General features: G+C 39.0%; 1 protein-coding gene across 1 annotated transcript; it reads right to left on the bottom strand.

Annotated features, from left to right (window-relative positions):
* Positions 1–89: 89 nt before the first annotated feature.
* LOC127327019 (serine carboxypeptidase-like 26) lies at positions 90–3,650 on the bottom strand. The gene is made up of 10 exons (XM_051353795.2): positions 3,191–3,650; positions 2,863–2,970; positions 2,672–2,767; positions 2,480–2,572; positions 2,158–2,246; positions 1,605–1,880; positions 1,382–1,530; positions 1,030–1,125; positions 600–705; positions 90–490 (listed from the first exon to the last, which is right to left on the bottom strand). Exons 1-10 carry the CDS (start codon positions 3,480–3,482, stop codon positions 344–346), a joined length of 1,452 nt encoding a protein of 483 aa, XP_051209755.1. The 5' UTR covers positions 3,483–3,650; the 3' UTR covers positions 90–343.
* Between the last annotated feature and the right edge of the window lie 11,604 nt (positions 3,651–15,254).

The following is a 15,254-nucleotide window of genomic DNA, read 5'->3' as shown; positions in this document are numbered from 1 at the left end:
ACAGATGAACTGGCTAATGGTAATTCTTAGATGTTTTTTTATATTTTATTCTTAATTATGAGGAGATATATTTAATCCATGATTGTCAACAAAAAATAGTCTTATCATTTGTTGACCGTTAGCACAGTTTAATCAATACCTTGTCTAGCTGATCAATGGAATTTTACCAAGCAGCTTTAAAGGAGACATCAGCAAAATAAAATGTCATCCTCGAAAAAGGTCCAGCCCAAATTTCGGAATATTCCATCTTTCAAGAAATTATGTATCAGTTTCCCACATAAGCTCTCCTTTAACTCCCTTTTTGGGTCATAAGTAGCCTTCACCTGAACCCCAATTTCAACCGTCACCGATGTGTTGGAAGCTGTTTACCGAGAAGGAATGTGTCGATCAGCGTGAGCCCTTCTGCAGGCTTGTTGAGGGGTACCAGGTGGCCAGCCCCTCTGATTGTCACCATGGTCATGCCATGGTACTCCACAAATCTTCCAGCAACCTAAATTGCAAATGGCCTCTCATCAGCACAATGAGATCTAGATTGCATTCAGAAAGCAGTAACATTGTAGCTCCAGAAAATGTTGAGCTTATAGTTCAGAATTTCAGACCTGTTGGTTGAGGTACCATGGTTGCCACTGTGTCTTGATAGGCAAGGCAAGTGCTTCTACGCAATACCGCGACCCAATCACGGGTACCCTGCCATCTGCATCTCCACTGCATTCACAAAAATTGAAGATTCAAATAACAAAACATCTACTCCCTCCGGTTCAAAATAATTGTCAAAATATAGATGTATCTAGATACTAGTATGTTTTAGTGTGTAGATACATCTATTTTGGGGAAATTACTTTGAACCGGAGAGAGTATTATAATTTATAAGAGGTTTAAGGTATGAGAGAACAACAAAATTGTGTAACAAGTCTTTTCAGGGGAAATATCCGTGCATGCATCAGTAACAAATAAGTTCCACTCTGAATGATTGCGACAAAGCCATGAGAACTGAAAACTGGTGTTAGGGCACATGGTGCAGAAATACACCTGTAGAGCCAGACTCTCAGTCCTGCTTTGATGAGCTTGGCGTAGATTGGTAGAACCGAAACTACCGAAAAGTTGTACGACCTCAGAATGGAGTCACTGCATGGTACATGAAAAATGAAAGAACTCAAATTCATATTTACATGCAGGAGTTCTTCTCCAAAAATAAAGAACTCTTTTGAACAAGTGCCTAAATTTTACTCGGTCTTTGTCCATTTGACATTAGCTTTGAGAAAATTTTAGTGACACAAAGTAGAATCATATAATTACTTGCCATTTCCCATGGATGCATCCGATCGAACTATGTCCTAGTACATGATATATTATGCAACAAAGAGTTCTCTGCAGAAACCACCTGCAAACTTGCCATTTCCCAGGATGCATCCCATTGAGATTTGCATGAAGTGCTATTTGGACATCTGCCTTATTGAAGTACTTCTGAGCATACGACGAGTAGCACTCATCGTATCCCGAAAACATCCTAATCCTCCTCCTGAATGGTTCCTACCATGCCAAAGAAATCGAAAGCCTTAGAAATTCAGAAGCAAAAGCTCTAATTTGAACTATCTGCCCCTTACATGGTCACTATATTTGAGTGCTTCATCAGCACTAGATGATACTGATGTTTGCGCAAGGTTGCACTTGGGCGCATAAATGTTGTAGATGTCAATCTCGTGGTACTGTCTGAAGATGGTGCTCATGGCTTTGTCGCAATCATCGGTCCAGTTTGAGGCTCTAAAGTCGCAAACCTTTTTTATTTGATCGTAGAGTTCATCTGATACAACTGCGTGGCTCCAAGCATATTCAGCCAGCCCCTTCGAGTCGTAGTAATCATCAGTTATTGGATTGCCAACCTACATTTGGGCCAATCTGAATGTTATGATGTTGCAGAACTCAATGTGAACACATGAAAAAATGGCAGTTCACTAGAAGGTTAACAAATCTCAAGATTGCTCTAATTTCTACAAAAATACGTAATGTTTCACATCCAATCCATATCAGTAAGTACAGAAATCCTTCTGGACTTGTTAACTATAAAATTGAAACGTTACCATCCCACTTTCGAACAACAACGAACAAGGCAAAACCAGGAGAACAAACAAATTAAGCTGTCAAAGGATATATTCTCACAATGAACCCTTTAAAGTTGATGTATGTGTTGGCCTTTCTGTCTTTGTTCCTCTCATACACAAGGTCAGCTAGCTGTGGCACATAATGACCTGCATCAAAATTAAAATTCTCGTCGAGTCATGTCCAGAGGAAAAGGAATTGCAGGGCATCTTTTGGTTCACCATGTCTGCAACGTCACACAAGTCTAGTCTAGTACTATCTCAAAAAAAAAAAGTCTAGTCTAGTATGGCCACTGGACACGTCAGGAATATCAGAGCCAATGTAAAGAGCCACTCCACAAAAACTCTAGAAAACCAAAGGTCTTGTTCATGTAAACATTCACCTGCATAGCTCTCTCCTGAGATGTAGAATTCCCGGTCCTTGTACTGCGGAAACCTCTTGAACCAGTTAACCAGGAAATTATATGCATCCTCGGCTATACAGAGAAGTAAAGAGAAGAAGTTGATGCAACAAAACATACGAAAACATTACAAACAAGAACCCTTGCAAAAAGTAGCACTCCTCAGTTAATTACCTACAAAATCGTCACTGAGGCTGGTGAGGTCAGAGGACGTGTTTGTGTAGGAAAAGCCAACCCCAACAGGAGACTCCAAGAAGAGCAAGTTGGCCTCTGGCAAGAACCAACATATAACAAATACAGATGTTATAAAAAAAATTACGTTGCAAGAATCATATTCAGCGCAAGTGCAACACTGATGGTTGCACCTTTGTTCCAGGCAAACTTGTTGAACTCAAGCCCTGCCGCGAATGTGCTAACCCTGAGAGGTCCTAGCTCAGAGGCAGCTCCATATCCAACTGATGAGCAACCTGGTCCTGCAATCATGTATATGCATATGTACAACATAAATGTTTATGTTTTCTTTGAAAAATGTAATGCATCCCCAAGTAGCAAGGGAAATGTTTGAACTGCTGGAGCACCAGAGATAGTTTGTAACAAAACCTTTTTCTGAGATAAGTTATTATTTAGAAAAAGGGTATTTTTTCTGAAAAGTGAAGTAATAACAAAATAAAGGTGAAAGAGGTAAGTAAGAACCTCCATTGAGCCAGAGCAGGAGAGGCTTATGCGCGGGCTGTTCCTGAGCCTCAAAGAACCAGTAGAAGAGCGCCCTCCCGTTCTTCTCGTTCACGGTGACGTGGCCGGAGAAGTGAGATACCTGCGGGCTCCTTGGCTGGCCGGGGAGGAATGCCACCCTATCACGTTCTTGCTCACTGGAACCTGCGGAGTAGCAGCACAAGCTCTGGGAGGCGAAGACGAGGAGAACAAGAGCAGGGATGAGAGGCTTGTGTTTGGACTGGGGAAGAAGCCATCTCGCTGCTGTGGCCATGCGAATCTATAAATGCGAGAGTGAAAATCCGGGTAGGAGGACAACAAGAGCTTGCAGGGAGAGCTCAATGTGTGTGAGAGTGAGATCAATAGATCATGTGAAAAGGGAGGGAGAGCTCAGACCCATAAGGCTCACAGGAAGGAGGAGCTGGAGGTGGCTGCATGTGAACAAAAGGATAACGATTTTATTTTGCTGTGTGCCGCGCGCCGCAGCCTTGCCGAGGGCATCTTCTGCCGGCATGCGTCTGCGCGTTGTTGGCGTATGTGTGTGCGGCCTTTGGCAGCTTGCCTTGACTGACTAAACACTGACACGCTCACCCGGATCCATCAAGTAAAGTAGGATAATCATAGAGCGCAAGCAATCATTATTTATTTGAAATCGATGGCACCGTACGTGTTTGCAGTCTCCCAACTTCAGAAACTCAGTGTCTTGCGCTTGATTTTGATCGTTATTCATCAAATAGCGAGCCTGACCATTTTCCAGTTGAGATTTGGCTACATGCGCCCTCTACTTTTTTTTTAAGGGGAGGTGAGCCGGCCATCTACTTGGTACATATAAATATCAGCCCAATTCATCAATCCGCCTTCAAGAGTGGAGCCCGCTCCAAAGAGAGCCCACTGCTGCCAACAGCGGATTGCAAGACAGGCCGGGCATTGTGGGCCCATGTACTGCACCTAATTTCTTTATTTCCCCTCAAACAAACCCATTTTCTATTTTATTACAAGGATAATATCATTCTAGGAACAATACCACGTTACTGGTATTATTTGTTTTAGTAGATACGACCTTCTCGTACATCTCAAGAAGCACCGCCGAAGCTAGAAACTAGTTTGGATGGAGCCACCCTATACCGATCCCTCTACCCAAAGTTTACCACTTACCCCTCTCCATATCCGTCAATGGGTATGTTTCATTCCCGCCACCTGACAAGGTAATCGGTATCAAGGGTAAAAATGTATGCGTTTATAACGCAAAACATTAAATAAAGCAAAATAAATACTTCTAATTAACAACATGTAACCTTAGTTTATAAGAACAACACATTGTAAACATTGAGAAATACCGATGAACAACAACAACATATCGTAAACAACAACACATTCTCGTATACAACATCAATGTCCCATAAACAACAACACATTATAAATGATACATGTACAACTACATAGTCATACAATTTAAGTCCACAAACCAACGATAAAGTATAGAGGCGGTATATAAGAGCATATCCCCTGCCACCCATGATAAAGCTGTATGCAGCCCCCAACGTTGCCCACTATTGTGACGCCCGTACAAATGTCTGACACTATTTTGACTTGCCGGATCAGACGATGATGGCGTCTTCGGACGTCATGACCTCCCGTCTTAGCATTGTTGGGGCTGTAGGTTGGGTCACCGTCTTTGCGTGCCAATGGCGAGTGCCAATGACCTGCTTCTTTCGGCCCGCTTTTTTCTACAGAGGTTGAAAGGCCTAGCAGCTCCTCTTCGGATTTGACATCTTTGTCAAGAACGTAGAATAAGCTATCGTAGTGCTCATTGTTGTCGTCGTGCTTGTGTCATCTGAAAGTACTCCAGACCTAGTTCAACTAGATAGTGTGGCCGATGTTCTTTTTCTTGGGCTTGGTCCTTTAATATTCTCATTTGTATCTTTGATATTTTCTTGAGTTGTCGACTCTTTTTAAAGTGTCGACTTACTACTTGGCTCACATTTGCCACATGGATACCTCGTAGGACTTTCTGGACTAAGGCTTATAGAGGAATATTCATATCAATATAGATACACCTATGCCCTTTAGGCAATAATTTTTTTATTTACTACGAAACTTCAAAACATCTATCAGTCAATAGTGCAATCTATGAAAGTACGAATGAAGAAAAAGAGGAAGATCACTATTAAGTTCATGCAGAGTATGATAATTAGAGTGACACTTGTGTATTGTATCGAGCCCCTCGACAAGTAATATAACAAAATAAAGCCCCCATGCCTGATGGATTTCATGAGGAGTTTTACAAAACATTATGGGAAGTGTTAAAGACCATGTTTGCACAACTGCTGAATTGTGATCTACCTATTTGCAAGTTAAACTTCGGGGTGATTACTATATTACCCAAAAATAGGATGCAAGTAGAATAGATCAATATAGGCCGATTTTCTTGCTGAATGTGAGCTTTAATTTTTTCACAAAGCTGGGAACGAATAGAGCGAGTGAGATTCCTCACAAGGTTATCAGACGAACACAATATGCATTTATTCCAAGGAGTAATATTTTAGAATGTGTGGTTGTGATCCATGAAACTATCCATGAGCTTCATAGGAAGCAGATGGATAGGTTTTATTTAAAATAGATTTTGAAAAAGCTTATGACAAGGTTAAGTGGTCCTCTTTGCAACTAGCTTTGCGAATGAAGGGGTTCCCACCTATGTGGTGTGAATAGTTATCTAGGGTTGTGCAAGGGGGAGTGTTGATATCCATGTGAAGAATGACATTGGCCATTATTTTAAAACTCTTAAGGGGCCGTGGCTGGGGGATTTGTTGTCTCCGTTTTTTTTAATATTGTGGCTGATATGTTGGGAATCCTTATTGCGAGGGCAAAGGAGGATGGTCAAGTTGGTGGGCCGATTCCGCATCTCGTGAGGGGGTCTTTATATCCTCCAATACACCGATGATACAATCTTGTTCTTGGAGCATGATGTGGCAAATAGGGTTAATATGAAATTGATTTTATGCACCTTTGAACAATTATCGGGGCTAAAAATAGATTTTCACAAGAGTGAAATATATTGTTTTGGTAAGGCAGAAGGAGGCGTGGGATGATTATAGGCATATCTCTGGCTATGAAGTGGGCTCCATGCCGTTTAAATATTTGGGAATTCCTATTCACTATAGACATTTGTGGAATAAGGAGTGGAAACTAGTAGAAGACGATTTGAGCGCAAATTGGGTTGTTTGGCTGGAAAGTTGATTTCATATGGAAGTCGACTAGTTCTAATAATTTAGTTCTTACTAGTTTGTCGATGTTTTTATCATCATCATTATTATTATTTCTTACACCCAGATGGGTGCAGAAAATATTGGATTAATTATTATAGATCACGTTTCTTTTGGCAAAGTGATCGAACAAAAGGAAAATATCGGCTGACTAAATGGAATACTATTTATCGTCCTAAAGACCAAAATAAACCGGGGATTAAGGTTTATTGATATTAAAAATAAGTGTTTACATAGTAAATGGCTAGTTAAAATACTTAACTAAGAAGGTGTGTGGTAGGAGTTGCAAAATAAGTATCTTTGTACCAAAACTTTGTCCCAGATTCAAGCTAAGCCTAGTGAATCTCCGTTTCGGAAGTGATTAAGGCATGTGAAGCATGAATTCTTTCAGCGTGGTTTCATTTGATGGACAAAACGGTTAGATTCTGGGAGGACAACCATTAGCTGTCCAATATCCATCTTTATTTAACATAGCAAGTCAGAAAAATGTGATTGTCGCTAAGGTCACAAATACATTAGACTGCTCAGACTGCTCATAGTGAGAGTAACATAGCTAATAATATCACACATCTTAATACATTTTAGTGACATGGCATGCTAATAATAAAGAAAAAAAGTGAGGTAGTAACTAGCTATGTTTTACCATAACATCACACACCTCAAGACAAGATGAGTCTACAACATAATAAATGATACAATGCATAATACCACATATAAGTTACTACCCACTATGAAGGTAGTAAACTAGGCTAGTAACATGTCATATGTTACTAGTCTAAGTTACTCCCCACTATGACCAGCCTCATAGTGGGAGTAACATAGCTAGTAACATCACACATCTAAGGCTGCCCATAGCGCTAGTATCATAGGTAGTATCATGCATCTTAGGCCCACAAAAATGCTGATGTGACATCTAATTAATGAGGAGAGACAAGATTAGAGTAACATAGGTGGATACTGTATCATAGCGCACGTCACGAGAAAAGCTAATGCTAAATAGATCTTGTACACATATTTTGTATTGGGATTCTACAAAATAATAAATTTAGAAGATTATGATACTACTATATAATACCACTCACTGTAGTGTTAGTATCATAGATAAGTATCATATGCATGATACTACAATATGATACTATGCACTATGACCAGCCTAAAGTCATTTTGGTGATATGGCATGCTAATAAATAAAGAAAGAGAGTGATGTGGTAACTAGCTATGTTACCATAAAAAAATATCACACACCTCAAGGTAAGATGAGTCTACAATATAATAAATGATACCATGCATGACACCATATATAACTTACTACCCACTATGAAGGTAGTAACCTAGACTAGTAACATGACATATACTGTATTACTAGTCTAAGTTACTCCCCACTATGAGCAGCCTTAAATATTAAGTTTTCTCGGGTGCTGTGCTGTCTCACGATAAATGGATGGTGTGGGTACATATGATTGGGTGCCTCACGAGGATCCAGCTAACTGATGAGCCGGAGAGATTCACTTGGCATATCATATGTGAAATCTTTATATGCTGACTTGGTGAATGACCATACTAGGTTTCTAAGAAAATGCATATAACAGTCAAAAGTTCCACTGAAGATTATAATAATTATTGTGGTTCTTAAACAAAAAAGCTATTCACTAAAGATAACTTTGCAAAAATAAATTGGACAGTGTCCAAGAAATATATTTTTTGTAACTGAAGAATCGGTGGAACATTTTTTTTTTATTGAATGCCCTTTCGCCAAGTTGATTTGGAGAGTAGTTCACTTTACTTTAAATATATCTCCATCTGGAATTATCAAAAATATGTTTGGTAATTGGTTACATGGAATTGATAAAAAAAACAAAGTCTAGGATACACTTATACGTGTGTGCTTTAGTTTATGAAATTTGGAATTGTCGAAATGAGGTAGGTTTTAACAGAGCGGAAAGTTTTTTCTTTTTATAGGTTATTCACAACGCTATGTACTGGATCCAAATGTGGTCTTATCTTTAGCTCGAGGATCAGCGGATATATATGGAGTCTAGAGTACTTGTTTGATGGCTGTCGTACGGGGTATTTTCAGCCAATGTGGATACCAACGTACTAATAGAATCCAAAATGCATAGACATATATGTATCTTTTATTTCGTTGGCTGATTCCATGTTGCCACTTTATGCAATCCTTGAGTTTGTAATAATTTGAGAATGAGAAATTATTTCAATAAATGGTTGTGTGCATCATTTTGATGCAGAGACCGGAGTAATTTTCCCCCATTTCGAAAAAGATATATATGTAGGGATCAAGTTGGAGTAAAATAATGGTCATGGACACAAAACCTGCCTCTATCATATCTTTTCATAGCAACTGAATATACCGTACTTAAACAAGATAATATGCATTTTTAGAGAAAGTTCAGTATATCCTAGATTTCCCATGAATTTATGGTCTTTTTTCGGGCTGTTCCATTTGTTGAGAATAGAACAATGCGTGTAAGAGGAAGAGAAAGTCACGCTAACACATCAAAGTGAAAAAGGCAGAAGTGTGCCCTAGAATGCAAAAGATGACTATGAATGCGTAGCAATTGCCAACAAATTTTAAGAGTTTCATTTCAGATAGAAATTCTCGTACGTCGTAACTTGCCCGGCCACGAGGAGAGAGTTGCAAACTGCCGGCGCTTTTTGCCCAGCAAAGTTAGCCCATCCACGTGGAGGATGATTGGTCGAGGGGTCACCACTACCAACCAAGTCCAACGTACAAGCAGAGGGGCACGTACGAGCTATAGACAAACGTGAAGATCAATCCTTGAGAAAAGGATCACCACGAGCAGAATAATAGTTTAACTTTGGTTTTTGTCCCATTTTCCACCAGTTAACTGAGCATCTTCTTCTTATTTAATGAATAAGATAAAACTTTTGTCTTTGTTAATAAATAGTTTAAGCTTGGTCCAAGTAGACATGCGATAAAATTACAAAAAAACACCGCAACAAGACTGGGGTTTTAAATAGGGTCCTTTTACGCTTAATTATTGTGGGCCACCTATTCGCTGTGCTCGCCTTGTCGCTGATCCTGCCGTCGCTAGCCATAAGGAAGTAGGGGATTTTGGCCGGTTTGGTCAGTGCTCTGCAACTTGGTTACTTTTTTTTCGGGTAAAAGGTTACTTATATAGGTGATTTTTTTAAAACCAAATCATAAACCGGTGTGAAACCTGAGCCACCTCGTGTCAGTGTGTAGCCTCCTCTCCTTCTTGTTAGTGTGAGTGCTTAGTAGATCTTGCTGAGACTAGGGTTTTAAATAGGGTCTTTTTTTTTTGTCTTTGTTAAAACAAAAATTGTTTGAGTTTGGTCTGCGACAAAATAAAAAAAAACACCGTAACAAGACTAGGTTTTTAAATAGGGTCCTTTTACACTTAATCATTTTGGGCCATCTATTCGTCGTGCTCGCCTCGTCGCCAACCTTGCCACCGCCCGTCACAAGGAAGTAGGGGGTTTTGACCGATCTGGTCAGTGCTCTGCAACTTTTTTTGCGGGTAAAAGGTTACTTATATAGGTGATTTTGTAAACCAAATCATAAACCGGTGTGGAACCCGAGCCACCTCGTGTCAGTGCACTGGTAGAAAAAAGGGCTTCCGTCCAGCCCCATTAGTAGCGGAAATATTCGAACCGCGACTAAAGGGGGCTTTAGTCGCGGTTCGGGAGGCAACCCGCGACTAATGCTCCAACCGCGACGAAAGGGTACCCCTTTAGTCGCGGTTGGTAACACCAACCGGGACTAAAGGGCTATGGAGGGATGCGGCCGGCGGAAAAACCTTTAGTCGCGGTTGGGGACACCAACCGCGACTAAAGGGTACCATTTAGTCGCGGTTGGTGTCCCCAGCCGCGACTAAAGGTTTTTCCGAGTTTTTTTACTCCCACGCACCCTGCACCCCCCCCTTGTGGATCGCCTTTTTTTGGTTTGTAAAATACAAAAGAAAATGATAGAAAATTCAAAAAAAAATTGTTTTCAGATTCTTGTATGTTATGCAACCTACTATTCGGAGAAATTAAGAAATTCGAATTTTCACTTTTTTTGCAAAAAAAGTTTAAAAAATGGTAAAACCGCAATAACTTTTGCATACGACGTCGAAAAAAAACGTATAATATATCAAAAAAATCCTGGGAAAAAGTTACATCCGAATTCACCAGGGTTTACCCGGTTAGCCAATTTTTAGATTCTCAAAATTCCAAATGGAAATACAAAAGCAGGAAGATTTTAGTTTTTTCTATAAATTATGGAATTTATATTTTTTAAATTTTTTAAAACCTAAAATTAATAATTTCATTCTGCATAAACATTACTATCATTTTTACCCAATTTTTAGATTTTTAAATTTTTAGATTTTAGGTTTGGCAAAAAAAATATTTAATTAATTAATAAAATTAAAAATAATACAAATTAAAAAGTTAATGTTTATTTATTTATTCAATATTATTATTACATCATTACTTTTGTTTATTAAAATAATTATTTGAAATTCAAACAATAAAGAAATGTGACATCGATCAACATGTTAATAGGATTGATATGATAGTACTATCACATACATGCGCGCGAAGCACTTGGATGCGGAACGGAATGGAACTCTGAAGTTAAGCGTGCTAGAGGTGGAGTAGTGGGAGGATGGGTGACCGAGCGGGAAGTTTGACCACGAGTAAGTAATTTGACTAGAGATAAGTGTAGTTAGAGATAAGTGTAGTTAGAGATAAGTGTAGATAGAGACTAAGCTATGCAAATAACTGAAATAAGAGAAATTCTGAAAAAAAAAGAAAAAAAAACGGAGTGAAAAAAAATTAGAAATCCAAATGAATTAAAAAAAATTAACGAAATAGCTTTTAGTCCCGGTTGGGGACACCAACCGCGACTAAAGGTCCTTCGCCCAGGCGCACGGTAGCCGCCCACGTGGACGGGCCTTTAGTCGCGGTTCGTAAGCAACCGCGACTAAATGGGGGGCCTTTAGTCGCGCTTAATTGGTCGCGGTTGCGCAACCGCGACTAATGGCAGTTGCGAACCGCGACTAAAGGCCATTTTTCTACCAGTGGTGTGTAGCCTCCTCTCCTTCTTGTTAGTGTGAGTACTTAGTAGATCTTGCTGTTATCAGCGTACATCGCTATGTCAACCTTAAATAACTATTTTACTTCCTTCGCCTATAAAAAATGTCGGAAATTTATCTAAATTTGGATGTATCGACACTAAAGAGTGTTAGATATATCTAGATTTAGACAAACTTGCGACATTCTTTTGTGGACAAAGGTAGTAACAAAAATGGAAGACTTTAAATCTTTTGCTCTCGCCAAGATGGGGCATTTGACATCTTGTTAAGTTCCAAGCTAATTTTATTTTAAGTATATTTAACCTTTTATCTCCCAACTGTGACCTTGCGAGAACTTCCACATTATTAAAAGAACCGTGATACTATGTTTTACTATCCTTTAGTGACTTTGAAACTATATTTGCCCTATTTCATTATTATTCGGACAAGTCCACCCACACAATGTCAGAATGACACGGGAGCTGACTCATTATCCATGTGGCGCTAGAATAGAGTGGTGCAGCTAATCATATCGGAGATTCTGGTAGAATTTTGGCGAATTTGAAATACTTCGATACGATCCGGATGATACATGTCTAGGTTTTTAGACCAGTCAGCCGCAACACTGTACAAGTATTGGATCCAACCTGTTAGTCCGAGGAAAAAAACAAATAAATGGGGTAAAAGTGATCACAAAGTCACTAACGGAACATTAAAAAATGGCCCTAAAAAGGAACAGTTAAAGTTGCAAACATTTTAATAGGACAAAGCAATCACAATAGTAAAATGTGGAATATACTCTTGTTTCTCTTCGCCGGTTCCAAACTTGTCTTGGCGTGTTCGTAAGATGTGTGCTTTGAGTCGTGAGTTTAACATACATGTACTATTGTACTCACTCAGTTGTTTCAACGTCTATTTAAGTTAAGCGGAAACAGGCTCATGCATACCTGTGTCTCTCAGAAAACAAGGCTTATTGCAGATTTCTATGTTCAGGTCGGCTTACCTAGTTGAAAGCCTCTAGGGACAATGTACCATCACACAAATTAAGCATATATTTGGAACTAACATAGACAAGAAACATTAGTTATTGTAGCACAAACACCAACGTTGTTTCCAAGTCATCCTTCCTTCAATACTTAATTAGAAGTGGTGTACAAAAAATTGCGGCGATGGATATGGTAATATAGCAATTGTAAACCCCGTCAAACCTACATGCATGCGCACTTCATTATCTCACGATTAATCTCGTCGACACTTACTAAATTTTGAACACAACTGTTCCACATATATGTTTGTAAAGCATTACAATCTAGCTAAAGCCTATCTTGGTGGCAGTTGCCAAATTGTTGTAGCTCAGTCTAGTTTTATTTTCTCTAGCTTGGACTGAAATTTAGATGCAAATTCTTCCTAATTACATCTCGTTGCACAAGCCCATCAATAAAGTTATGGAATCACATGTTTGGGCCAATCGACCCTTTTTAGAGCAAATCCAATAGTAGAGCCAACGGTTATGTGCCATATCATCTGTAGCTAACATATAGCCAACATGTATAATAGTGCATGGCCCACCATTCACTCTCACAAAGTGTCTAGGAGCACGTGCTAGAGCTGACTTTTGCATAAGAGCCCACTCCTCTTCTCTCTCCTCATCTCTCTCCTCTAACTAGACAACAATATATTATTTTAATCTTTATAGTCAGCTGACTAGGACTTATTGTACTTGCTCTTAGCAACCGCATGTACACATCCGAGTTAGATAAATTCTCCTAGAAAAAGAAGTATCCTCGATGGAATAAAACTCTTGAAAATAAAAAATCCTTTAAAAATAATAAGTACACTAATTAAAGTCAATAGAACAGAACATGGACAAGAGAGAAGAAAGAAAGAAGTTTCCGTTTGTGGATGGTGCACGTTCTTGAACAGAGAACGACACCGACTTTACCCCTTTTTCGGCTATGAAAATACCGATGCTTGGCTCGATCTGCCAATAACCTGTCAACATGCTCCGGCTAGTTAAACAAAGACTAAACTAATCCAGGACGGCAATCCAAGGAGCAGCTGGAGCGGACCTCGTCTTCACCCACCGGAACCTTTGGATCCGCTGCTTCATTATCCATGTTGCCACTTCTTTACATACACGAATACTCCATATGCGAACTTACACAAGCCTGATGAAAATTGACGTTCTCTACCTTCGAAATTGACCAAAGCACCACTGGTACTAGTCTTAGTGCAAGTTAGATTTTTAGGAATAACCATCACCGTGCATTACATCTTAGATATAGTAGACCCTTTTGTTCTGTTAATACTGAATCTAATTGGCTCATACCACAATATTTAATGATATACATGCATATTCAGCATTTGTAACTGGGAATATGGTAAGCAAAATCAGTAAACCGGTACAAGTGTTGGTATTATCTTGGTTATTCCTCTAGAGCTCGGCATTATAAGGATTTTCCATCGAATGCAAATAGGATTATGATTGCGAGTGACATTGTTCTGCTCTCGGCAACTTTCCCCAACCAAACTCTACATTTTCATTACATAAAGTTTATTTTGAGGAGGCTCATTCAAATTAAGCTTATCGTATCTTAAATAAAAAAATAACTTTATTTTTATCTGAATTCGGCATTGATGCTTTAGGATACACCCTCCTAATTACATTATATATTTATTAAGCCATTTTATTAGTATTTGACCCTGCATGAAAAAAGTCATAAGTAGCATCGAAAAAGCTGAATGGAGTTATATTAAAGATTGACTTTGAGAAGGTTTATGATAAAGTTAGGTGGTCTTTCCTTCATCAAACTCTCGGAATGAAAAAAATTTGTTTTCAGAGAAAGTGTAACTATCAAAGTCAATGATGACATCGTTAGATATTTCCAAATGGAAAAATGATTAAGGCAAGACAATCCTCTATCATCAATGGTATTTACTATATTGGCTGATATGTTAGCAATAACAATAGAGCGTTCTTTATAATACAGCGTGCACGAAGAAATGGTCAAATTGAAAGGATAGTCCCGCACCTCATGGATGGTGTACTATCTATTCTTCAATATGCCGATGTCACGGTTCTCTTATGGAACACGACCTTGAGAAAGCAAGAAATCTAAAATTAATATTATCAGCTTTCCAACAACTCTTAGGTTTTTTTTATAAAAGGGAATTATTTTGCTTCACTGGGGCTCAAGATGAGCTACCCTTATGTTGAGTTATTTGGTTGCGGGAAAGGCCAATTTCCAATCAGTTATTTAGGCATTCTGATTCATTATCGAAAACACACGAACGCTGAACGGAAATATGTTGAGAAAATGATACAAAAGAGATTAAGTACCTGGAAAGGAAAATTCTTATCCTTGGGTGGAAGATTTGTTTTCATTAATTGAGCCCTATATTGTATATGATTTCTTTCTTCTAGTTACCCAAAGAAGTCTTACATCGATTGAATTATTTCTGATCAAGATTCTTTTAGCAAGGATATAATGAGAAAAATAAATATTGACTAGCTAGATGGAATGTAGTGTGCCGCCCTAAAGATCAAGGAGAGATAGGGATTCACGACCTAGAGGTCAAGAATAAAGCCTTTCTAGGTAAATGACTTTTTAAACTTCGTACCGAAGATGGAGTGTGGCAAGCTCTCGTAAGGAGAAGGTACATAGACTCATGTGCATTATGACAAGTTTATTAGAAACCGGAGACTCACACTTTTGGGCTAGC

This window comes from Lolium perenne, chromosome 3 (assembly GCF_019359855.2).
Source record: "Lolium perenne isolate Kyuss_39 chromosome 3, Kyuss_2.0, whole genome shotgun sequence".
Taxonomy (NCBI): domain Eukaryota; kingdom Viridiplantae; phylum Streptophyta; class Magnoliopsida; order Poales; family Poaceae; genus Lolium; species Lolium perenne.
This window is presented reverse-complemented; position numbering and strand designations above follow the sequence as displayed.